At 41.0% G+C, this 27,312-nt stretch overlaps 1 protein-coding gene across 2 annotated transcripts; it reads right to left on the bottom strand.

Annotated features, from left to right (window-relative positions):
* Positions 1-803: 803 nt before the first annotated feature.
* LOC311132797 (uncharacterized protein) lies at positions 804-25,473 on the bottom strand. Of its 2 annotated transcripts, none has more exons than XM_084166135.1 (10): positions 25,336-25,473; positions 23,766-23,881; positions 20,181-20,262; positions 19,951-20,033; positions 16,278-16,890; positions 15,132-15,344; positions 8,153-8,190; positions 5,532-5,624; positions 3,843-4,026; positions 804-3,474 (listed from the first exon to the last, which is right to left on the bottom strand). In XM_084166135.1, exons 2-10 carry the CDS (start codon positions 23,841-23,843, stop codon positions 2,393-2,395), a joined length of 2,466 nt encoding a protein of 821 aa, XP_084022261.1. In that variant the 5' UTR covers positions 23,844-23,881; positions 25,336-25,473; the 3' UTR covers positions 804-2,392. The 2 variants fall into 2 exon arrangements, with proteins under 2 accessions (XP_084022261.1, XP_084022262.1); XM_084166136.1 differs by having other exon boundaries at positions 19,960-20,033.
* Between the last annotated feature and the right edge of the window lie 1,839 nt (positions 25,474-27,312).

Here is a 27,312-nt window from a genome sequence, read left to right as displayed (position 1 = left end):
ATTGGAGTGGCCATCACAAAGCCTTGACCTCAATCCTATAGAACATTTGTGGGCAGAACTGAAAGAGTGTGTGCGAGCAAGGAGGCCTACAAACCTGACTCAGTTACACCAGCTCTGTCTGGAGGAATGGGCCAAAATTCACCCAACTTATTGTGGGAAGCTTGTGGAAGGCTACCCAAAACGTTTGACCCAAGTTAAACAATTTTAAAAGGCAATGCTACCAAATACTAATTGAGTGTATGTAAACTTCTGACCCTCTGGGAATGTGATGAAAGAAATAAAAGCTTAAATAAATAATTCTCTACTACTATTCTGACATTTCACATTCTTAAAGTAAAGTGGTGATCGTAACTGACCTAAGACATGGAATTTTTACTAGGATTAAATGTCAGGAATTGTGAAAAACTGAGTTTAAATGTATTTGGCTAAGGTGTATGTAAACTTCCGACTTCAACTGTAGCTGGCAGAAACAAAATCTTCACTAAATAAAATGTCACAGACTTTCAAGCAATTAATTTGACATTATATACTGTCTGGGATAGACACATGACATTTTAACAGCTAGAGTTGGTTTTAAGTTGAAGCGATAAATGTGTTGTTGAGGCCAGGACAAGCAAAATTAGGGACTAGTCTCATCTTTCCTTAAAAAACACAAATAAGCTATGAAAACCTGAATTGAATATATGGAAAACAAACACTTCATGCCGAATGTAATTGATACAGTGATTGTGACAACAGATAAATATAAAAACAAGGGAAGCAGTCATCCTGAAATGTGTACAGCTTCAACTCCTGTAAATTACCAACAGTTACTTTTAATATGTACTAATATCCTAACCTTGTACTTAGTTTGACTTTTAAATCTGGCATAAACTATGTAAATGGCATTGCTTGATAAAACACCAGTTAAACCTGTCTCATATAGACACATCCCACAATCGTGTTATTGGGTATTTTCCAGGTTAAATTACAGTAATCAAAATAACTTTAAAAAAAGGAAAATGCAACCGATAAGTGCTCATTGAAAATCCCACGGAGTGATCAAAATGTGTCAAAAACAATCGTTCAGATGTGTCAAATTGCCAATATGGTTTTGCACTCCATCTACTGTATGTCTATGGCTAACTCAGCACAACATTGTACACTGAGATATATTAGAACCGATTCCTGCTACATTAGGACCGCACAATCATGGTCTCAGTGTGAATAAGAAATAAGAACTATTGCTTGTGTCAAAGAGGTTGAGGCAGCAGCGCTGGGCCTCCGTCCAGTCTGTTCAGATAGTACCGGTTCATCAAATCTGACACCAACAGGCTGATTGAACAGCTTCCATCCCCAAGCAATACGACTGATAAATAGCTAACAAAATAGCTACACGAACTGAGTTTACCTTGTATCTATATTGACCTGTAATTTCAATATTTGCACTCTCAATGCACACTCACAGGGCCTACACACTCACTCCATAATTTTCTCACTCACAGATAATATGCACATACATTTATACTGACTCTACACACCCGCACACCCACAACCTGCTGCTACTCTGTTAATCTTATATCCTGATGCCTAGTCCCCTAACCTCTATACAAATCGACCTCCATCCCTCCAGTATCCCTGCACATGTAAATATGGTATTGGATCAGACTTTTAAAAATATTTCCTGTATATAGTATGCTTACTTAATTGTGTACTTCATATTTCCTATTCTTGTTTTTTTCTAGTAGTACATTGTTATTGATTATTGCATTGAGGGGTTTTGAGTTTGCAAGAAAGGCATTTCACTGTACTTGTGCATGTGACATTAAAACTTGAAAATGTTCCAGAATGTTCTGCTTTCGCCGACAGTTATACTTAAAGGGTAAGACAATTAGTGAAAACCAGAAACCAAGGACTAAGGGCCAAGTGCCTACACAGCACTGTATGTTTGCAGAGCTGATACAACAGAAGCTAGCAGAGCTGATACAGAACCGGTTCAACTAGATCTGATCCTAACCATGACAACAGAGAAGAGACTGATCAGAAAATCAGTTGTTGTGGGAGCAAAGAGTTCACATTGCTGTGTATCTGACACGGTTTTGAACTTGAATTGTGACATTCAATTTTATAAGTGCCAAACACTATAGGTAAATCAACTCCACACAACTGTCAATATGTAGGACTTGGCATTGAAGACATAACATGAAGTGACATAGGTAGGTAACAACTGAGTCCCAACAGACAAGAATGACTTCAGCTAATTACAGATGCAGAGCTAGGGACATGTTTACGAGATGCAAGATCACTCCTTCTTGAGCCGGAAGCCCTTCAAAGGCAACAACACCTGCTATAAACCACCATGTAATACTATTGCTGTATCTTGGTGTTCCATTTTCGTCTGGTTCCTTTCTATCTATGCAGTGGCTGCAAACTTCCACAAAGCTTCTCGCTCAAACTCCTCCATCGCCTCCTCCAGGGCTTCATCATCCTGCCCATCAACCTCCAAAATGTCTGCCATGTCCTCTAAAATGTCCGCCACATCTTCAGCGAAGTCACTGAAGAGAACTTTGTCATGGACGAACACACCGTCTTGAAAAAACATGTCGACCAACTTCTGGATCTCGGCCTTGCTGTCCGGAGTAGCCCTCTCCAGCTTGCTCAGGTAGCCGTCTAACAACTCCTCGAATTCAGACAGTTCAACAGGAAAGAGCCCTTCCTGGCTAGCGCAGTCCTCCACACCGCTACAGCCCGCCAGGGAGCGAACGTTGCGTCCAAGTTTCTCCTCCTGGTGCTTCCAGAAGCTGGTGTGGTCATACTGATGGGGCTGGTGGTGGTGATGTTGCTGCTGATGGTTGGAGTGATGGTTGGAGTCTTTCTTGTAGTCTTTCCTGGACTGCCAGGGCCTCTCCTGCTTTCTTTTATCCCTGTCCATCCTGCGCTCGTTCTTCTTTCTCTCCCACTCATCCTGGGATTTCCTCCAGGCCTCTTTATGAGAGTTTTGTTTGTTTGCCTTCCAGTCCCTCTCCTTCCTCTTGTCTTTCTCTTTCCATCCGCCCTCATTCTTGTCTTTGCCGTGTTTCCAGTCCTTCTCTCCCTTCCACTCCTTTTTCCAGTGGTCTTTGCCGTTGTCCTTGGCTTTCTTCTCGTCCCTCTTGTTCCCGCTCTCCCTTGGCTTCTTCTTGCCCTCAATCCTGTTCCCCATCTTCTCCACCTGCTCACTGAGTCTCTTCTGGATCTCAGCCAGGTTCTCCCTCACCATCTTCTGGTACCCTCCATCCTTCTTATACCCCCCATCCTTCTTCATCCCCTCCAGTCTCTTCCTGCTTTCCTCCAACAGCACCTTCTGCCTCTGAAGCTCTTCCTTCACCCTGGCCCCCTCTCTCGGATCCCTCCTCCTTTTGGGCTCTGCTGTGGTGCTACTCTGGCTGCTAATCCCAGGTTGGCCAGTAGGGGGTGGAGTTGGGCTTGAGGGTGGTGGGGGTGTTTCCTGGTTGGCTGAGGTAGACATATCAGAACAAATCAGTGAGTTACAGCATTCAGCTACCAAACCAGAGAATTATGTTACATACATGTTGAAGAAGAGATTCACAACAGTATTTAAACCTCCACTGAACCATACAGTTCACTTTGATCAGGGTTGGGGTAAATTCAAATTGAAGGCAGTCAATTTAGGAATTGATTTAATAAAATAATAGAACAACTTTTGAAATAAATAGCTTCTAGTTTACAGTTCATTGAGAAGTAGTTTACTTCCTGAATGAGCTGCCTTATTCGAATTAACCGAAATACTGACTTCTATTTATACATTATCAAACAAATGATGGATATTATCAATGGAAGAAAGACTAATGAAAATACTGTACCTTCTGTGAGTTGGGACAGTTCGGTCACTCTAGCCCTCAGCGTCTCCAGCTCCTCCTTCAGGCCAGGAAGGGATGACAGCTCTTCTTTCATCTTAGTATTTTCTTGCTCCAGATCTCCTTTTCTGTTGTCATTACCCGTTGCTGATCCTGCATTTAGTGCTGAGTCAAGTTCCTCTTTATGGGCCTGTAACAGAGAGGGGAAAACGTTGCTTTATTCTTAGGAAGGTAGGACATAATAATAAAGATTGTAAAAATATTTCTTAAATGTAAAATAATTAGGCCGTGGCTGCAGATCCAACTTTTTCGGGATCTTTTAGTCCAAAGATCCTGAGCTTTCCGAAGCATCAGCGCATGTGTGCATCACGTTCTGCGCCTGTGTAGATTCTCTACTTTACGCACAGAGAACAAGCTACTCAGGCGAATGGTGCTTGTTTAATAAAGTTAGATCAAAACTGAATCAATGTCAGCAAGACCACAATGATCACAGTATTCAAGGGTGAGAAAGGATTAGCGCTTCGGCAAGTGAGTGAGAATTAGCTATCATAAAAGCTAACTGCATTTCTTATTTTTCTACAGACCTACAGTCATCCAGATCAGGGAACAAACCTGTTGGTACAGCACATCTTAGTCATAGAGCCTCAAAGTCTTTGTATCGGCACTACAGGCGCATAGGCACTTGACTAAAGAGTTTATTTCCAATATAAAAACACTGAAGGCATTGCAGTCTGTATTGCATTCATGATCTTGAATGGTCATTTGTCAGCTCTCTCAACTGGTCTCATCTCAGTTTTCAAATCATTAACACATTTACAGTTGTGTTACACCTCAAGTCCTCTGCGCTGCAGGACGAAACAGAACTCCCTGCTGCAATGACGTCTGCAGATGATTACTAGATACAGAGCCTGTAGAAAGTCTACACCAAATGTAACTTTTGAAAAATGTTGTTGCATTACGAAGTGAGACTGAAATAGATTTAATTGTAATTTTGTCAAGTTCCTCTTTGTGGGCCTGTAACAGAGAGGGGAAAACCTTGCTTTATTCTTAGGAAGGTAGGACAATAATAAATAAGGATAAGGAAAATATTTCTTGAATGTAAAATTGTTAGGCTGTGGCTGTGGATACGACTTCTTCGTGATCTTTTAGTCCTAAGATCAGGAGCTTCCTGGAGCTTCCCAAAGCCTCCACGTATGTATGGATCACGTTCATATTCTCTATTTTACGCGCAGAGAACAGGCTACTCAGGCGAATGGTGCTCGTTTAATAAAGTTAGATCAAAACTGAATCAATGTGTGCAAGAGCACATAATGATCACAGCATTCTACAAAACAGAACCAAATATAATAGTAATGATTCATTCTGTTATGTGGAATACTGATCATTATCACATTTTAGTCATTTAGCAGACGCTCTTATCCAGAGCGACTTACAGTTAGTGAGTGCATACATTTTTCATAGTTTGATATTGCAAACATTGATTCAGCTTTGATCCAACTTTATTAAATGAGCACCATTCGCCTGAGTAGCCTGTTCTCTGCCCGTAAAGTAGAGAATATACACATGCACATAACATGATCCGCATACGAGCAGAAGCTTCGGGAAGCTCAGGATCTTCTAGTCCAGCGGACTGAAGATCCCGAAAAAGTCAGATCCACAGCCACTCCTAAATAATTATATGGTTCATGGGCTCACCTGGAGTTGTGTTTCTAACTGGGAGATTTGCTGATTTTCTTGTGTCAGTTTATCCAAAAGCTCCTTCATCTCCTGAGGATCATTTAGCCAGTCCTGTCCAGCAGAATACAAATCACAGACAATCCACAACACAGCATTATATATACAGAACCAGTCAAAAGTTTGGACACATGTACTCATTCAAGAGTTTTTCTTTACTTTTACATTGTAGAATAATAGTGAAGACATCAAAACTATGAAATAACACATATGGAATCATGTAGTAACCAAACATTTTTAAAGAAATCAAAATATATTTTATATTTGAGATTCTTCAAAGTAGCCACCCTTTGCCCTGAAGACAGCTTTGATGAAAGTTTGGGGTCACTTAAAAATGTCCTTGTTTTTCGAAAGAAAAGCAATTTTCTTGTCCATTAAAATAATATCAAATTGATCAGAAATACAGTGTAGACATTGTTAATGTTGTAAATGGCTATTGTAGCTGGAAATGGCTGATTTTTAATGGAATATCTACATAGGCGTACAGAGGCCCATTATCAGCAACCATCAGTCCTGTGTTCCAATGGCACGTTGTGTTTGCTAATCCAAGTTCATCATTTTAAAAGGCTAATTGATCATTAGAAAATGCAATTATGTTTGCACAGCTGAAAACTGTTGTGCTGATTAAAGAAGCAATAAAACTGGCCTTCTTGAGCCTAGTTGAGTATCTGGAGCATCAGCAATTGTGGGATCGATTACAGGCTCAAAATGGCCAGAAACAAATAACTTTCTTCTGAAACTCGTCAAATGAAAATATGCTGGAGGAGTGCTTGATGCCATCTGTCAAGCATGGTGGAGGCAATGTGATGGTCTGGGGGTGCTTTGGTGGTGGTAAAGTGAGAGATTTGTACAGGGTAAAATGGATCTTGAAGAAGGAAGGCTATCACTCCATTTTGCAACGCCATGCCATACCCTGTGGACGGCGCTTGATTGGAGCCAATTTCCTCCTACAACAGGACAATGACCCAAAGCACAGTTCCAAACTATGCAATAACTATTTAGGGAAGAAGCAGTCAGCTAGTATTCTGTCTATAATGGAGTGGCCAGCACAGTCATCGGATCTCAACCCTATTGAGCTGTTGTGGGAGCAGCTTGACCGTATGGTACGTAAGAAGTGCCCATCAAGCCAATCCAACTTGCGGGAGGTGCTTCAGGAAGCATGGGGTGAAATCTCTTCAGATTACCTCAACAAATTGACAACTAGAATGCCAAAAGGTATGCAAGGCTGTAATTGCTACAAATGGAGGATTCTTTGACGAAAGCAAAGTTGGAAGGACACAATTATTATTTCAATTAAAAATCATTATTTCTAACCTTGTCAATGCCTACATTTCCTATTCATTTTGCTATATTTCCTATTCAAACTCATTTCATGTATGTTTTCATGGAAAACAAGGACATTTCTAAGTGACCACAAACTTTTGAACGGTAGTGTACAGTCGTGGTCAAAGGTTTTGAGAATGACACAAATATTAATTTTCACAAAGTCTGCTGCCTCAGTTTTTATGATGGCAATTTGCATATACTCCAGAATGTTATGAAGAGTGATCAGATGAATTGCAATTAATTGCAAAGTGTGCTCCTAATCTCAGCTCGTTCCCTGTATAAAAGACACCTGGGAGCCAGAAATCTTTCTGATTGAGAGGGGGTCAAATACTTATTTCCCACATTAAAATGCAAATCAATTTATAACATTTTTGACATGCGTTTTTCTGGATTTTTGTTGTTGTTATTCTGTCTCTCACTGTTCAAATAAACCTACCATTAAAATTATAGACTGATCATTTCTTTGTCAGTGGGCAAACGTACAAAATCAGCAGGGGATCAAATACTTTTTTCCCCCTCACTGTACCTGCAAGGAAACACGTGCCGTCATCATTGCTTTGCACAAAAAGGGCTTCACAGGCAAGGATATTGCTGCTAGTAAGATTGCACCTAAATCAACCATTTATCGGATCATTAAGAACTTCAAAGAGAGAGGTTCAATTGTTGTGAAGGCTAAGGTGTATGTAAACTTCCGACTTCAACTGTAAACATTGCAAAGCAAACATTTTGTGCATATCTTATAAAACATTTGTCTAACAAGGAAGATGTCAATTACTGATTAAAGGGTCAATCGGCCATTGGTACATCCATTTTTTGACTTTTAAAGTAATTATATACACCCATCGATTATTAAAAATATAATTTATAAAATGCCTCATGAGCTTAGTTCAACTGTCGTACCCCAACAGAACCCAAAATATAAGCTTGTTACACTCGGTTTGAAAGCAATGTAAATTGTAAACACTGTACAGCCTCAAAAAATTTTTCTAATTATCATTTGGATCTCATGGATAGTCAGTCCTTGCGTCCATAGCTCTGTGTATGAATTTGAGACTTACATTCCTCCAGCCCCATCCCTCAACTGTTTACCAAAACCATGGCGGAGCGAGCGCTTTGTTGTTTTAAAAGCAGATTGCCCCATTAATATCATTCCATTACACATTTTTCTCTAAGTTCGTCCAGTTCCTTTAACTTTCATCCCAATAAAACATTGTTGAAAGTGACGATGACCGAGAAGGTAGGATAGAGCAACAGACCTGGTTTTGTTCTGTCCCGCTCAGCTCATCTGAGTCATCTGTCAAAAAAGAAAACAATACATCAAACCACATTTTCCAAACATATTTAACATATATTAAACACACCTGCATATATTTTATCATCCAAAATGCAAAGCCAATTTTGAACTACTCCACGAGAGCATAAAATTGTTGGGAAGTTATTTGGTCAATGGCACAGTCTCTGACCATTCGCATGCCTGACCATTCGCATGCCTGACCAAACATCAAAACAATTTTTATTTGTCACATGCACCAAATACAACAGGTGTAGACCTTACGGTGAAATGCTTACTTTCAAGACCTTAACCAACAATGCAGTTAAGAAAATATGAATTAAATAAACTAAAGTAAAAACATGAAAGAGCAACAATAAAATAACGAGGCTATATACAGGGGGTACCAGTACCGAAACAATGTGCGGGGGTACAGGTTAGTCGAGGTAATATGTACAGTTGAAGTCGGAAGTTTACATACACCTTAGCCAAATACATTTAAACTCAGTTTTACACAATTCCTGACATTTAATCCTTGTAAATACTCCCTGTCTTAGGTCAGTTAGGATCACCACTTTATTTTAAGAATGTGAAAAGTCAGAATAATAGTAGAGAGAATGATTTATTACAGCTTTTATTTAGTTAATCACATTCCCAGTGGGTCAGAAGTTTACATACACTCAATTAGTATTTGGTAGCATTGCCTTTAAATTGTTTAACTTTGGTAAAACGTGTTGGGTAGCCTTCCACAAGCTTCCCACAATAAGTTGGGTGAATTTTGGCCCATTCCTCCTGACAGAGCTGGTGTAACTGAGTCAGGTTTGTAGGCCTTCTTGCTCACACACGCTTTTTCAGTTCTGCCCACACATTTTCTATAGGATTGAGGTCAGGGCTTTGTGATGGCCACTCCAATACCTTGACTGTTGTCCTTAAGCCATTTTGCCACAACTTTGGAAGTATGCTTGGGGTCATTGTCCATTTGGAAGACCCATTTGCGACCAAGCTTTAACTTCCTGACTGATGTCTTGAGATGTTGCTTCAATATATCCACATAAATTTCCTTCCTCATAATGCCATCTATTTTGTGAAGTGCACCAGTCCCTCCTGCAGCAAAGCACCCCCACAGCATGATGCTGCCACCCCCGTGCTTCACAGTTGGGATGGTGTTCTTCGGCTTGCAAGCAACCCCGTTTTACTCCAAACATAATGATGGTCATTATGGCCAAACAGTTATATTTTAGTTTCATCAGACCAGAGGACATTTCTCCAAAAAGTACGATCTTTGTCCCCATGTGCAGTTGCAAACCATAGTCTGGCTTTTTTATGGCGGTTTTGGAGCAGTGGCTTCTTCCTTGCTGAGCGGCCTTTCAGGTTATGTCGATATAGGACTTGTTTTACTTTGGATATAGATACTTTTGGACCTGTTTCCTCCAGCATCTTCACAAGGTCCTTTGCTGTTGTTCTGGGATTGATTTGCACTTTTCGCACCAAAGTACGTTCATCTCTAGGAGACAGAACGCGTCTCCTTCGATGTAGGACTTGTTTTACTGTGGATATACAGTGGGGAGAAAAAGTATTTAGTCAGCCACCAATTGTGCAAGTTCTCCCACTTAAAAAGATGAGAGAGGCCTGTAATTTTCATCATAGGTACACGTCAACTATGACAGACAAAATGAGAAAAAAAATCCAGAAAATCACATTGTAGGATTTTTAATGAATTTATTAGCTAATTATGGTGGAAAATAAGTATTTGGCCAAAAACAAAAGTTTCTCAATACTTTGTTATATACCCTTTGTTGGCAATGACACAAGTCAAATGTTTTCTGTAAGTCTTCACAAGGTTTTCACACACTGTTGCTGGTATTTTGGTCCATTCCTCTAGAGCAGTGATGTTTTGGGGCTGTCGCTGGGCAACACGGACTTTCAACTCCCCCCAAAGATTTTCTATGGGGTTGAGATCTGGAGACTGGCTAGGCCACTCCAGGACCTTGAAATGCTTCTTACGAAGCCACTCCTTCGTTGCCCGGGCGGTGTGTTTGGGATCATTGTCATGCTGAAAGACCCAGCCACATTTCATCTTCAATGCCCTTGCTGATGGAAGGAGGTTTTCACTCAAAATCTCACGATACATGGCCCCATTCATTCTTTCCTTTACACAGATCAGTCATGCTGGTCCCTTTGCAGAAAAACAGCCCCAAAGCATGATGTTTCCACCCCCATGCTTCACAGTAGGTATGGTGTTCTTTGGATGCAACTCAGTATTCTTTGTCCTCCAAACACGACGAGTTGAGTTTTACCAAAAAGTTCAATTTTGGTTTCATCTGACCATATGACATTCTCCCAATCCTCTTCTGGATCATCCAAATGCACTCTAGCAAACTTCAGACGGGCCTGGACATGTACTGGCTTAAGCAGGGGGACACGTCTGGCACTGCAGGATTTGAGTCACTGGCGGCGTAGTGTGTTACTGATGGTAGGCTTTGTTACTTTGGTCCCAGCTCTCGCAGGTCATTCACTAGGTCCCCCTGTGTGTTTCTGGGATTTTTGCTCACTGTTCTTGTGATCATTTTGACCCCACGGGTGAGATCTTGCGTGGAGCCCCATATCGAGGGAGATTATCAGTGGTCTTGTATGTCTTCCATTTCCTAATAATTGCTCCCACAGTAGATTTCTTCAAACCAAGCTGCTTACCTATTGCAGATTCAGTCTTCCCAGCCTGGTGCAGGTCTACAATTTTGTTTCTGGTGTCCTTTGACAGCTCTTTGGTCTTGGCCATAGTGGAGTTTGGAGTGTGACTGTTTGAGGTTGTGGACAGGTGTCTTTATACTGATAACAAGTTCAAACAGGTGCCATTAATACAGGTAATGAGTGGAGGACAGAGGAGCCTCTTAAAGAAGAAGTTACTGGTCTGTGAGATTGCAGAAATCTTGCTTGTTTGTAGGTGACCAAATACTTATTTTCCACCATAATTTGCAAATAAATTCTTAAAAAATCCTACAATGTGATTTTCAGGATAATTTTTTTCTCAATTTGTCTGTCATAGTTGACGTGTACCTATGATGAAAATTACAGGCCTCTCATCTTTTTAAGTGGGAGAACTTGCACAATTGGTGGCTGACTAAATACTTTTTTTCCCAACTGTAGATACTTTTGTACCCGTTTCCTCCAGCATCTTCACAAGGTCCTTTGCTGTTGTTCTGGGATTGAGTTGCACTTTTCGCACCAAAGTACAGTGGGGAAAAAAAGTATTTAGTCAGCCACCAATTGTGCAAGTTCTCCCACTTAAAAAGATGAGAGTACACGTCAACTATGACAGACAAATTGAGAAAAAAAAATCCAGAAAATCACATTGTAGGATTTTTTATGAATTTATTTGCAAATTATGGTGGAAAATAAGTATTTGGTCACCTACAAACAAGCAAGATCTTTTTAATTGGGGGAACTTGCACAATTGGTGGCTGACTAAAAACTTTTTTTCCCCACTGTACATACATACATACATACATACTACCGTTCAGAAGTTTGGGGTCACTTAGAAATGTCCTTGTTTTTGAAAGAAAAGCAATTTTTTGTCCCTTTCAAAATAACATCAAATTGATCAGAAATACAGTGTAGACATTGTTAATGTAAATGGCTATTGTAACTAGAAATGGCTGATTTTGTAAATGGAATATCTACATAGGCGTACAGAGGGCCATTGTCAACAACCATCAGTCCTGTGTTCCAATGGCACGTTGTGTTTGCTAATCCAAGTATATCATTTTTAAAGGCAAATTGATCATTAGAAAACCATTTTGCAATTATGTTAGCACAGCTGAAAACTGTTGTGCTGATTTAAAGAAGCAATAAAACTGGCCTTCTTGAGACTAGTTGAGTATCTGGAGCATCAGCAATTGTGGGTCCGATTACAGGCTCAAAATGGCCAGAAACAAATAACTTTCTTCTGAAACTCATCAGTCTATTCTTGTTCTGAGAAATGAAGGCTATTTATGTGAGAAATTGCCAAGAAACTGAAGATCTCGTACAACGCTGTGTACTACTCCCTTCACAGAACAGCGCACTGTCTCTAACCAGAATAGAAAGAGGAGTGGGAGGCCCCGGTGTGAGAGGACAAATGCATTAGTGTCTAGTTTGAGAAACAGACGGCTCACAGGCCCTCAACTGGCAGCTTCATTAAATAGTACCCGCAAAACACCAGTCTCAACATCAACAGTGAAGAGGCGACACCCTGGGATGCTGACCTTCTAGGCAGAGTTGCAAAGAAAAAGCCATATCTCAGACTGTCAATCTTAATCTTTTATTTTTATTGGCCAGTTTGAGATATTGCTTTTTCTTTGCCTAGAAGGTCAGCATCCCGGAGTCGCCTCTTCACTGTGTGTATATATATACAGTGGGGAAGAAAAGTATTTAGTCAGCCACCAATTGTGCAAGTTCTCCCACTTAAAAAAGATGAGAGAGGCCTGTAATTTTCATCATAGGTACACGTCAACTATGACAGACAAATTGAGATTTTTTTTTACAGAAAATCACATTGTAGGATTTTTAATGAATTTATTTGCAAATTATGGTGGAAAATAAGTATTTGGTCACCTACAAACAAGCAAGATTTCTGGCTCTCACAGACCTGTAACTTCTTCTTTAAGAGGCTCCTCTGTCCTCCACTCGTTACCAGTATTAATGGCACCTGTTTGAACTTGTTATCAGTATAAAAGACACCTGTACACAACCTCAAACAGTCACACTCCAAACTCCACTATGGCCAAGACCAAAGAGCTGTCAAAGGACACCAGAAACAAAATTGTAGACCTGCACCAGGCTGGGAAGACTGAATCTGCAATAGGTAAGCAGCTTGGTTTGAAGAAATCAACTGTGGGAGCAATTATTAGGAAATGGAAGACATACAAGACCACTGATAATCTCCCTCGATCTGGGGCTCCACGCAGATCTCACCCCGTGGGGTCAAAATGATCACAAGAACGGTGAGCAAAAATCCCAGAACCACACAGGGGGACCTAGTGAATGACCTGCAGAGAGCTGGGACCAAAGTAACAAAGCCTACCATCAGTAACACACTACGCCGCCAGTGACTCAAATCCTGCAGTGCCAGACGTGTCCCCCTGCTTAAGCCAGTACATGTCCAGGCCCGTCTAAAGTTTGCTAGAGTGCATTTGGATGATCCAGAAGAGGATTTGGAGAATGTCATATGGTCAGATGAAACCAAAATATAACTTTTTGGTAAAAACTCAACTCGTCGTGTTTGGAGGACAAAGAATGCTGAGTTGCATCCAAAGAACACCATACCTACTGTGAAGCATGGGGGTGGAAACATCATGCTTTGGGGCTGTTTTTCTGCAAAGGGACCAGGATGACTGATCCGTGTAAAGGAAAGAATGAATGGGGCCATGTATCGTGAGATTTTGAGTGAAAACCTCCTTCCATCAGCAAGGGCATTGAAGATGAAACGTGGCTGGGTCTTTCAGCATGACAATGATCCCAAACACACTGCCCGGGCAACGAAGGAGTGGCTTCGTAAGAAGCATTTCAAGGTCCTGGAGTGGCCTAGCCAGTCTTCAGATCAACCCCATAGAAAATCTTTGGAGGGAGTTGAAAGTCTGTGTTGCCCAGCGACAGCCCCAAAACATCACTGCTCTAGAGGAGATCTGCATGGAGGAATGGGCCAAAATACCAGCAACAGTGTGTGAAAACCTTGTGAAGACTTACAGAAAACGTTTGACCTGTGTCATTGCCAACAAAGGGTATATAACAAAGTATTGAGAAACTTTTGTTATTGACCAAATACTTATTTTCCACCATAATTTGCAAATAAATTCATAAAAAATCCTACAATGTGATTTTCTGGAGAAAAAAATTCTAATTTTGTCTGTCATAGTTGACGTGTACCTATGATGAAAATTACAGGCCTCTCATCTTTTTTTCCCCCCCACTGTATGTAGCAGGGTCTATAGACAATCACGGATTACAAAGGGAAAACCATCAACGTCTCGGACACCGACGTCTTGCTCCCGGACAAGCTAAACACCTTCTTCGCCCACTTTGAGGATAACACAGTGCCACTGACACGGCCCGCTCCCAAGGACTGTGGGCTCTTGTGGCCGATGTGAGTAAGACATAAGCGTGTTAACCCTCGCAATGCTGCCGGCCCAGACGGCATCCCTAGCTGCGTCCTCAGAGCATGCGCAGACCAGCTGGCTGGAATGTTTACGGACATATTCAATCTCTCCCTATCCCAATCTGCTGTCCCCACTTGCTTCAAGATGTCCATCATTGTTCCTGTATCCAAGAAAGCAAAGGTAACTGAACTAAATGACTTTCGCCCTGTAGCACTCACTTCTCATCATGAAGTGCTTTGAGAGGCTAGTTAAGGATCATATCACCTCCACCTTACCTGACACCCTAGACCCACTCCTGTACCCCCTGTTCACCCATGCCTGCGTGGTTTTTGCTGCTCTGACATGTACTGTCAACTGTGGGACCTTATATAGACAGGTGTGTGCCTTTCCAAATCATGTCCAATCAATTGAATTTACCACAGGTGGACTCCAATCAAGTTGTAGAAACATCTCAAGGATGATCAATGGAAACAGGATGCACCTGAGCTCGATTTCGAGTCTCATAGCAAAGGGTCTGAATACTTATGTAAATAAGGTATTTCTTTTCTTATTTTGTTTTGGCAAACATTTCTAAAAATCTGTTTTCGCTTTGTCATTATGGGTTATTGTGTGTAGATTGAGGGAAAAATTCATTTAATCCATTTCAGAATAAGGCTGTAACTTAACAAAATGTGGAAAAAGTCAAGGGGTCTGAATACTTTCCGAATTCACTGTATATACAGCTATAGTTATATAGATTTTATCATAAGAATGAAAATGAGGCATTGTTGAGCCAGTGTGCATTACAAACTGTCCAAAATTACACTAGCAAAACCTAGTTCAGGCTGAACTCACCGGAGAGGAAGAGGGACCCTAGACAGAGCAGGACCAGGGCACCCACAATGCATGTGCTCATAGAGAAGCCCTTCTCCTCTTTCCTCTCTGTCATTTTTAACTCCACCTCCTCATCTTCCGATGTCATTTTTGGTGCCACATCTCTCCTCCTCAGACCACCTCCTTCCTCAGAACTCGTGTCAGCTATTCCAAAGTCAAAGCTACTGGGAGATTCTAGCAGAGGAACAGAGAAGAGTAGAAAGAGCGATGATAAGCAGAGAGAAATAAAATCATGCACTAAAGCTATTGAAACTTTTATGCAAAAGTATTAGATGGTAGAATGCTCTGAATGTAGATTTATCTTGTATGTAATTCTAACGCAAATTTTGTTTTTGTAACGGTTTGTTGAGTTGGGGTGTGTTAACATGGGTGTTAACACTAGAACCGCCATAGTCCAACGGCCACTGACGTTTGAATTTGGATGAGCTGGAGTCGGATGGAGGATTGGATATTGAGCCCAAAATTTACTATGGCGATGACAATTTGGGGTCTTCATCTGATGTTGACTCTCTTTCACATTTCTGTTTTACATTATTTATCAAACGTTGGTGCTTATGTTTATGGTAAATTATTTGTCTGGATTGGATTCTATTACCTACTATTACTCATTGAGTTTACAAATAAAATGGCTAAAATGTATTCGATTGTAGTGTCTTTATTGCAAGAAAAATGAAAAAGTGGCTTTGTAGAATAATACATTTTACATTTAAATTTTAGTCATTTAGCAGACACTCTTATCCAGAGCGACTTACAGTTAGTGAGTGCATACATTTTTCATATGCATTTTTCAATACAAAACATAGTACGTGCATTTTATGTACTTCAAAATATACAATTTACAAATATTCAAAATAAACTAAATATTCTTAAGACATGATTACATTCAATCAATCAAATTATTATTATTATTATTATTATTTTGTAAGATGGTATTTATTTAGGTTGATTACAACACAGTAGGTGAATCTGATGCGTAGGCTAAAGGGGATGCCAGACAACATTCTCTAGCAGGTACTTGTAGGCTGAGAATCCCAGTTGTTCTAGTGTTAATTGTATGTCATCTCACAAAATGTTTACTGACTTCCAACCTAGTGCACAAATCCATACCTTCTTCCTTTGGTATATCAGTCACTTTTTCAGGCAATTCTGTCTCCTCCTTTTCTAGTGCTGGCTCTTCTGCTGCCTCCACTGAACCCATGGTCTCTGGAGGGGGACTATCAGGAGCTGGGCTTTCTGGAGCAGCATGGGGTTCTGGGGCTGGTCTTAGAGGCCCCTCGGAGCTCTCTGGGAGGGGGCCAATATTAGTGACAGTGTCAGATGGGGGGCCCGTTGGGATGAGAGTCTCTGTGTGAACGCTCATGTCAGGTTCGGCACTAGTTTCTAGGGCAAGACTCTTAGGTACAGGGCCTGTATCAGTGCAGGTATCAAGGGTGGAGTTCTCAGGGACAGGGCTTAACTCAGGCTCAACCTCTGAGGGGGGTGGTTCCGTGAAGGGAGCATTCAGTGGCACAACCAGGTTGACATGAGTGACAAAGGGCATGGCAGCGAGTTGCTCATTGTCAGTGGGGGAGCTGGTTACCATATCATGGATTATGGGGGGTTCAGGTTGACTCGCCAGGTCAGGGTCAAGGGGCGCATGGCTAGATGGGGATGGGCTTAACAGGGTAGGGCTGGAGGGGACAGGGCCCTCGCAGGTATCAAGAGCAGTTTCCTGGCAAATCTGGGAATCAGAAGAGAATAAAAGCACAAACTTGAATAGTAAATTGGTAATAATGAGTTATAACCATAGACATAATTTGCCATACACTACAGTTCAAAAGTTTAGGGTCACTTAGAAATGTCCTTGTTTTCAAAAGAAAAGCAATTTTTTGTCCATTAAAATAAATCTAATTGATCAGACATTTCTAATGTTGTAAATGGCTATTGTAGCTGGAAACGGCTGATTTTTAATGGAATATCTACATAGGCGTGCAGAGGCCCATTATCAGCAACCATCAGTCCTGTGTTCCAATGGCACGTTGAGTTTGCTAATCCAAGTTCATCATTTTAAAAGGCTAATTGATCGTTAGAAAACATTTTTGCACAGCTGAAAACGGTTGTGCTGAATAAAGCAGCAATAAAAATGGCCTTCTTGAGTCCTCAACTGGCAGCTTCATTAAATAGTACCCGCAAAACACCAGTCTCAACGTCAACATTGAAGAGGCGACTCCGGGATGCTGACCTTCTAGGCAGAGTTGCAAAGAAAAAGCCATATCTCAGACTCCCCATCTTAATCTTTTATTTTTATTGGTCAGTCTGAGATATTACTTTTTCTATGCAACTCTGGACTCTAGAAGGTCAGCATCCCAGAGTCGCCTCTTCAATGTTGATGTTGAGACCGGTGTTTTGCGGGTACTATTTAATGAAGCTGCCAGTTGAGGACCTGTGATGCGTCTGTTTCTCAAACTAGACACTAATGTAATGTATTTGTCCTCTTGCTCAGTTGTGCACCGGGGCCTCCAACTCCTCTTTCTATTCTGGTTAGAGCCAATTTGCGCTGTTCTGTGAAGGTAGTAGTACACAGCGTTGTACGAGATCTTCAGTTTCTTGGCAATTTCTCGCATGGAATAGCCTTCATTTCTCAGAACAAGAATAGACTGACGAGTTTCAGAAGAAAGTTATTTGTTTCTGGCCATTTTGAGCCTGTAATCGAACCCACAATTGCTGATGCTCCAGATACTCAACTAGTCTCAAAAAGGCCAGTTTTATTGCTTCTTTAATCAGCACAACAGTTTTCAGCTGTGCTAACATAATTGCAAAAGGGTTTTCTAATGATCAATTAGTATTTTAAAATGATAAACTTGGATTAGCAAACACAACATGCCATTGGAACACAGGACTGATGGTTGCTGATAATGGGCCTCTGTACGCTTATGTAGATATTCCATAAAAATACAAATAAATTATGCTGTTTCCCGCTACAATAGCCATTTAAAACATTAACAATGTCTACACTGTATTTCTGATCAATTTGATGTTATTTTAAATGGACAAAAAAATTGCTTTTCTTTCAAAAACAAGGACATTTCTAAGTGACCCCAAACATTTGAACGGTAGTGTACAGTGAGGGAAAAAAGTATGATCTCCTGCTGATTTTGTACGTTTGCCCACTGACAAAGAAATGATCAGTCTATAATTTTAATGGTAGGTTTATTTGAACAGAGAGAGACAGAATAACAACAAAAAAATCAAGAAAAACACATGTCAAAAATGTTATAAATTGATTTGCATTTTAAATTAGGGAAATAAGTATTTGACCCCCTCTCAATCAGAAAGATTTCTGGCTCCCAGGTGTCTTTTATACAGGTAATGAGCTGAGATTAGGAGCACACTCTTAAAGGGAGTGCTCCTAATCTCAGCTTGTTACCTGTATAAAAGACACCTGTCCACAGAAGAAATCAATCAGATTCCAAACTCTCCACAATGGTCAAGACCAAAGAGCTCTCCAAGGATGTCAGGGACAAGATTGTAGACCTACACAAGGCTGGAATGGGCTACAAGACCATCGCCAAGTAGCTTGGTGAGAAGGTGACAACAGTTGGTGCGATTATTCGCAAATGGAAGAAACACAAAATAACTGTCAATCTCCCTCGGCCTGGGGCTCCATGCAAGATCTCACCTCGTGGAGTTGCAATGATCATGAGAACGGTGAGGATTCAGCCCAGAACTACACGGGAGGATCTTGTCAATGATCAAGGCAGCTGGGACCATAGTCACCAAGAAAACAATTGGTAACACACTACGCCGTGAAGGACTGATATCCTGCAGCGCCCGCAAGGTCCCCCTGCTCAAGAAAGCACATATACAGGGCCGTCTGAAGTTTGCCAATGAACATCTGAATGATTCAGAGGAGAACTGGGTGAAAGTGTTGTGGTCAGATGAGTCCAAAATCAAGCTCTTTGGCATCAACTCAACTCGCCGTGTTTGGAGGAGGAATGCTGCCTACCATCCCCACCGTCAAACATGGAAGTGGAAACATTATGCTTTGGGGGTGTTTTTCTGCTAAGGGGACAGGACAACTTCACCGCATCAAAGGGACCATGGACAGGGCCATGTACCGTCAAATCTTGGGTGAGAACCATCCTTCCCTCAGCCAGGGCATTGAAAATGGGTCATGGATGGGTATTCCAGCATGACAATGACCCAAAACACACGGCCAAGGCAACAAAGGAGTGGCTCAAGAAGAAGCACATTAAGGTCCTGGAGTGGCCTAGCCAGTCTCCAGACCTTAATCCCATAGAAAATCTGTGGAGGGAGCTGAAGGTTTGAGTTGCCAAAAGTCATTAAGGTTTCGAGGCTGACTTGGAGAAGATCTGCAAAGAGGAGTGGAACAAAATCCCTCCTGAGATGTGTACAAACCTGGTGGCCAACTACAAGAAACGTCTGACCTCTGTGATTGCCAACAAGGGTTTTGCCACCAAGTACTAAGTCATGTTTAGCAGAGGGGTCAAATACTTATTTCCCTCATTAAAATGCAAATTAATTTATAACATATTTGACATGCGTTTTTCTGGATTACTTTGTTGTTATTCTGTCTCACTGTTCAAATAAACCTACCATTAAAATTATAGACTGATCATGTCTTTGTCAGTGGGCAAACGTACAAAATCAGCAGGGGATCAAATACTTTTTTCTCACTGTATAACATAACAAAACAGACATCATTTTGAATTTTGTGTTATGAAAGATTATGCTGTGAGAATGATACCCTCAATAAGCAGTGTGTTCATCAGGGACTCACAGTACAGACCTGTTGGCCCTCCTCTGACAGAACTGTTTCTACTGGAGTCTCTGGGTCACTCATCTTAGACTCCACAGTGGCCCCTGGAACAGCATCAACAAAACATGAATAACATTACATGAATAACAAATTAATTACATCCACCCACACAACTTCATTATGCAACATCCATACATTAGGACACTAACAGAATAGGGAAACAGTATCAGTGTAAGATAGAGCTTAGGTACCTGTGACTTCCTCTGACAGACTAGGGACATCACAAAGACTCTCAGTCCCATCATCCACTGGACCCACGCTCTCAGCAGCTTCCTGAAATGTAGAGGCCATTAGGGTTATTATGATCTCATTATAGAGGGCATAGGGTTCTCATGATCAACTCAACCTATTCACCTCACCATTCATTCATTCACACTGCCACAGACACAAAATGTGGGTAAAGTGGAAATGTAATATAAAACTCACAGCATTGAATACTAATCTGACATCCAATGCTGTGTTTATGTGATCAGCCTATTCTTTTGTTATCACAGTTGGCAAGGTGTTGGCACCAGACCTCGATTTCAAATACTTTGAGCATTTGCTTGAGTCTGCCTGGAGCAGGGTTGCCATATCCGCGGTTCCCCCGCAAATTGGCCTACTTTGAAAAACAATGTTGCGGGTGAAAATGTATTGGTCGCAGGTTGCTGGGCTACTTTCTAAGTTGCACCGCAGCCGCCATGGCATTTCTCTTTAAAGAAAATATATATATTTCACTGTGACCTGGTGCTGCTGACTATCAGGCAGGCTGTTGCTGAGTAAGTGAGTGGTGGGGAGTACTGGAGGGGTGTGTGTGTGTGAGATGGGGGGGGCTGTGTGTGAGAGAGCGCTGCAGCAGGCAGCTGAGTCCACTATTGGCTGAGTCGCGGGAGTGGAGACAGAGCAGCACGCATGCACGTCGTATCAACTTTTTACCAATTGCAGGCCATTTAGGATTGTCATTATTATTTTTACCAACCCTTTTTCCATAAAACATTAACAAGCTAGAACTGATGCGCATCAAGAAATAACAGCGACAAACGACATTGGGCGCATTAGATACATTTACTCAGAGGTGGTTTAAATTCCATTCGAATGTCGACTTTGCTTATGGAAAATCGTATCAAGCGAAATGTTTTACCCATGCTCAGTTCTTGGGTCTCGAGGGCTGGAAATTTGAAATGGAAGGGTGGGGGGGATTGTTACGCAACAGGACAGTTAACATGAGCTGCCTGCTAATTATCTATAGGCTGTTTCAACTTGTCAATTTGTAATTATTTTCTAACAAGATGTATTTTCTACCAACAGTTTGAATTGAGGTGTGTTCCGCCTCATTAATTCACATAGAAGTAGCTCATTTCAGCGTTGCAGACAACTTATGTGGACAAACTTCTCTCTTCGAGGAGAGCCCAAGCAGATCAAGTATGCAGACATTTGCGCAGTCTTGCACAAATTGGCACATTTTCTGGCTGGCGCTCGCATTGCCTTCCTTGTTGTTTACCTTACAAATAATAAACTTTGGACATGTGTGTGTTCGTATCAAAGTAAGTGCCTTATTTTCTGTAGATCGTGTTGTCGTTTCTACTCTAGCATACAGTAGAATTTGGTATTTTATTAGGATCACCATTAGCTGTTGCAAAAGCAGCAGCTACTCTTCCTGGGGTCCACACAAAACATGGCATAATACAGAACATTAATAGACAAGAACAGCTCAAGGACAGAACTACATAAAAAAATTTTTTAAAGACACACGTAGCCTACATATCAATACATACACACAAACTATCAAGGTATGTATGTATGTACATACGTACGTATGTATGTAGCATAATATATTTACAGTTTTATTCACGTTTTCAAGTACTGGTGACAAATAATGCATTCCGATTATTGCATAGATTGTAATGGATGTGTGCAAAATACTTTTTTGAAGGTTGTACTGATTATAATGAGCTAATGCTAAGCTATTTGCCAGCTGTGTGGCGCCATGTTTGTTGACATTATACAATGCATTCTGGGTGTCACGTAAACATCGGTCAGACCAAAGATGTTAAAATGAGGTGAAGGGTAAACTTCTGGAAGTGAATGAACGTAGACGACACACCTCCTTCAACATGCATACTGCAAACAGACCAGACTCATCTTGTCTCCTCTTATTATCTTTGGTTGACGCGAAATAACAAACATGGTGGCGCGAACAAACTACCCATCGTCGGATTACTTTCGAATTCTAGAAAGTGTTGATATCTTCATTACCCCAAAATGACAAAGCGAAAACAGGTTTAGACATTTTCGCAAATTTATTCAAAATAAAAAAACAGAAATACCTTATTTACATAAGTATTCAGAACTACATAATTTTTTTTTTAAAGACACACGTAGCCTACATATCAATACATACACACAAACTATCTAGGTAGGTATGTATGTACATACGTACGTATGTATGTAGCATAATATATTTACAGTTTTATTCACGTTTTCAAGTACTGCTATGAGACTCGAAATTGAGCTCAGGTGCATCCTGTTTCCATTGATCATCCTTGATGTTTCTACAACTTGATTGGAGTCCACCTGTGGTGAATTCAATTGATTGGACATGATTTGGAAAGGCACACACCTGTCTATATAAGGTCCCACAGTTGACAGCGCATGTAAGAGCAAAGACCAAGCCATGAGGTCGAAGGAATTGTCCGTAGAGCGCCGAGACAGGATCTGGGAAAGGGTACCAAAAAATTTCTGCAGCATTGAATGTCCCCAAGAACACAGTGGCCTCCATCATTCTTAAAAATGGAAGAGGTTTGGAAGCACCAAGACTCTTCCTAGAGCTGGCCACCCGGCCAAACTGAGCAATCGGGGGAGAAGGGCCTTGGTCAGGGAGGTGACAAAGAAACCGATGATCACTCTGACAGAGCTTCAGAGTTCCTCTGTGGAGGTGGGAAAACCTTCCTGAAGGACAACCATCTCTACAGCACTCCACCAATCTGGCTTTGTTTGAGTGGCCAGACGGAAGCCACTCCTCAGTAAAAGGCACATGACAGCCCGCTTGGAGTTTGGTCTCTGGAGAGACCTGAAAATAGCTGTGCAGCGACGCTCTCCATCCAACCTGACAGAGCTTGAGAGGATCTGCAGAGAAGAATGGGAGAAACTCCCCAAATACAGGTATGCCAAGCTTGTAGCATCATACCCAAGAAGACTCGAGGCTGTAATCGCTGCCAAAGGTGCTTCAACAAAGTACTGTGGAAAGGGTCTGAATAATTATGTAAATGTGATATTTCAGTTTTATTTTGAATAAAATGTGCAAATATTCCTAAACCTGTTTTTGCTTTGTCATTATGAGGTATTGTGTGTAGATTGAGGGGGAAAAAAACTATTAAATCAATTTTAGAATAAAATGTGGAAAAAGTGAAGGGATCTGAATACTTTCCGAATGCACTGTAGTTATGCACATGCGCAAAAGGGATTTATTTCTAAAGTCGTTACAAGTTCTGTCAATAGTCTTAATTGGCTCAATAACGTTATGGAAAAGGGGTTTATTGGATAAATGTGGCAACTCCTCTCTTGCAGTGTAAAGAAATGTTGTCCTAGCTCTCAGGCCTTTTGGGTGGATTTTGATTGGTCATTGGGCTAGAAATTTTAGCTAGACCTGGCAAGGAGTGTCAGATGGGTGGGGTTTGCAGTTTTGGGACATTAGTTTTGATTTATTAAGCCAGGCAAGCTAAAACCGGCACAAAGTATTTTTAATAGATTTAAGTATTTGAAACCCTGGTTTGGTTGGTACAGGGTGTATATCTTACCTCTGGGTACAGCATGGTCCAACTGTTGGTCGAGGATCCACTGCGGCTGCTGCCTGTGCTGCTGCTGTTGTCAGACATCGCCCCCTTGATGCTCAGCACAGCAACTACAACTTATTCTGCAGAGGACAGAGATTCACTGACTCATGTAACAAATGTCATTATGAATTACCCAATAACTCGTGGTTTTACAATGTCTGCAGTTTCTACATATAGGCCAATAGGGACTGTGGCCTACTTGCACTGTGTTTTCTTATTATGCATTTTAAGAAATTCAATTCATATAGGCCTAAAAGGATCTCAGTAGAGAAAAAATATCACGATACAGTATATTACCACAGTATTGGAAAAGTGCTTTTCAAACCAACATTATATCAGAAATTGTATTACACCACATTGTCACAATTGTTGGCCTACATTGAAGAATCTGACATTAAGAGAACTGTCTGAGAAATAGACTGCATAGTCTACCTTAAAACTCCAGTTGCAATAATTGTAATATGTTGCCGACGCAAAAGCCTATAGGCCCTATAAAGTAAGATGAGTAGCAAAAATGTAGCCTTGGACATTGATAAGTGGCAATCATTGTTAACGAATCGCGATAAGGGGGGTGGCTATTTTAAAAACAGACGGATCCTTATTTGTATGATCTCTTTGCGTATACTTCAGACAAGCCACTATGGGTTTCTTCACCGTACCCACACCAAAAACCGATTTAATGCGTCGCTTAGTTATGTATAGAGGCATGTCATCGTGGAATGGTCTGGCACCAGAGGTTACTCAGGCAAAAAGCAAATGTAGCTTTAAAAAACTAATTAAAAACATATTGTATCACAGCGCCTCTCCACTTTCTAAAGATCTAATTTAACTGTACGGTATATAAGAACATGTATATTGTGTGTAAATAGTATGTTTGTCTCTTGGTGTCTTTCATATATATATATATATATACACCATTTTATTTAATGTAATATAGTGTTCTTGTCTATTACTGTTCTGTACTTTGTCATGTATTTGTACCTTTTATGCGGACCCCAGGAAGAGTAGCTGCTGCATGTGCAGTAGCTAATGGGGATCCTAATAACAAACTACTCATTATTGCTTGATTAGGGCCTCACACTGTAGCCTAAATTGCATCCATCGTATCTGTGCCGTTCAGATATTAGCAAAAATTGTCAGATCCAGTTGGCACTTAGGCTGGAGGCTAGTTGTTAGCTTAGTAGCTAACACAACCAGAGCTTTGGATTAGTCTTTGACAAAACCAGGACGACATGTTCTCTTTTTAGCCAGAGGCTTACATTTCAGTTGTGTAAATTGTCCCCGTTTGCTCCAGCGAGAGGTGAAGTAAGACTAGAAGTCATGACACCAAACTCACTGGAAACAAATGTTTGTAGACACATGCAGCCTACTTTGCTCAGCCTACTTTGCTCAGCTTCCCATGGTAAACAAAGAAGGCTGCATGCAATCGCTCTCACAGTTAAGCGCTCTCTCATCTGCTTCCAATAGCCACGCGTTGACCACACAAAATACTTCTTCCAAAGTAATATTAGACATGTAAATAGCATGTTCTTACCCCGCTTACTTCACTTCAATTTCACCGTTTTAGCTCGGATAGTCCTTGTATTATTTTACAGACTGCGTTCCTGTCGTGAACATCGGAAATTTGGGAATTCCAAGCTGCGTCACTCCAATGCTGCACACGGTCTTTTCCAATGGGATGTCAATATGGCCGTTTGCATCACCGCCCTCAAACAGAACAGCCAACCAGAGTGAAGTGTTGTGTCAGGAAAACGGCTTGATTGACGCGCGCAGGTGAAAGTGGCAGGTAATGGATACAGACCCCTTCTTTCACGGATGATAAGATGATTGCATGTGCACATTATATACGGGAGGGGAGGCATCTTCAACCAGCCGTACATTGACATGTTTGTACTGAGCTATATTTGTCGGGACTTCCCGCCTGACTATCCCACTTCAACCCTGTTACATGAGATTGCCCATCTGTTTCACTATTGCCTCATACTTTCGTCAGATTCTAAAATAAACTGTACAGTTTTGTCTCTGTCTGTGTTGGACACCTGTAGGCTTATTGTAATTTATTGTAACCATGAAATCTCATCCCAAACCACATTGACCTCCTTAAATAAAACCTTAAATATTGCATGCACATTTACTAACTATGTAGTGGTCCTCTGTAGCTCAGCTGGTAGAGCACGGCGCTTGTAACGCCAAGATATGGGCACGCATGACGCTGTGGATAAAAGCGTCTGCTAAATGGCATATTATTATTACTAACTGAAGAAAATCTATATTATGCATGTATATAATTGTATTATATAACAGGTCCTCAACTGGCAGCTTCATTAAATAGTACCCGCAAAACACCAGTCTCAACATCAACAGTGAAGAGGCGACTCCGGGATGTTGACCTTCTAGGCAGAGTTGCAAATAAAAAGCCATATCTCAGACTGGCCAATAAAATGAAAAGGGCAAAAGAACACAGACACTGGACTTTTTCTTTGCAACTCTGCCTAGGTTCACTGTTCACCTCTTCACTGTTGACGTTGAGACTGGTGTTTTGCGGGTACTATTTAATGAAGCTGCCAGTTGAGGACCTATGAGGTGTCTGTTTCTCAAACTAGACACTAATGTATTTGTCATCTTGCTCAGTTGTGCACCGGGGCCTCCCACTCCTCTTTCTATTCTGGTTAGAGCCAGTTTGCACTGTTCTGTGAAGGGAGTAGTACACAGCGTTGTACGAGATCTTCAGTTTCTTTGCAATTTCTCGCATGGAATAGCCTTCATTTCTCAGAACAAGAATAGACTGAAGAAAGTTTTTTGTTTCTGGCCATTTTGATCCTGTAATTGAACCCACAATTGCTGATGCTCCAGATACTCAACTAGTCTCAAGAAGGCCAGTTTTATTGCTTCTTTAATCGGCACTACAGTTTTCAGCTGTGCTAACATAGATGCAAAAGGGTTTTCTAATGATCAATTAGCCTTTTAAAATGATAAACTTGGATTAGCAAATACAACGTGCCATTGGAACACAGGACTGATGGTTGCTGATAATGGGCCTCCGTACACCTATGTAGATATTCCATAAAAAATCAGCCGTTTCCAGCTACAATAGCCATATACAACATGAACAATGTCTACACTGTATTTCTGATCAATTTTATGTTATTTTAATGGACAAAAAAAATGGACATTTCTATGTGACCCCAAACCTCTGAACGGTAGTGTACATATTACCTCGACTAACCGGTGCCCCCGCACATTTACTCTGTACCGGTACCCCCTGTATACAGCCTCCCTACTGTTATTTTATTTTACTGCTGCTCTTTAATTTTATTTTTTATTTATCTATTTTTTACTTAACACTTTTTTTTTTTATCTTAAAAACTGCATTGTTGGTTAAGGGCTTGTAAGTTAGCATTTCACTGTAATGTCTACACCTGTTGTATTCGGCGCATGTGGCAAATACAATTTGATTTGATTTGATTTAGAGCGCACAAGCCAAGACCAGAGTAGGCACATTTACTATTTA

This window comes from Coregonus lavaretus, assembly GCF_964263955.1.
Source record: "Coregonus lavaretus genome assembly, chromosome: 7".
NCBI classification, from domain to species: Eukaryota; Metazoa; Chordata; class Actinopteri; order Salmoniformes; family Salmonidae; genus Coregonus; species Coregonus lavaretus.
Note: the sequence above shows the minus strand (reverse complement) of the source record. Positions and strands in the feature narration are given on the sequence as shown.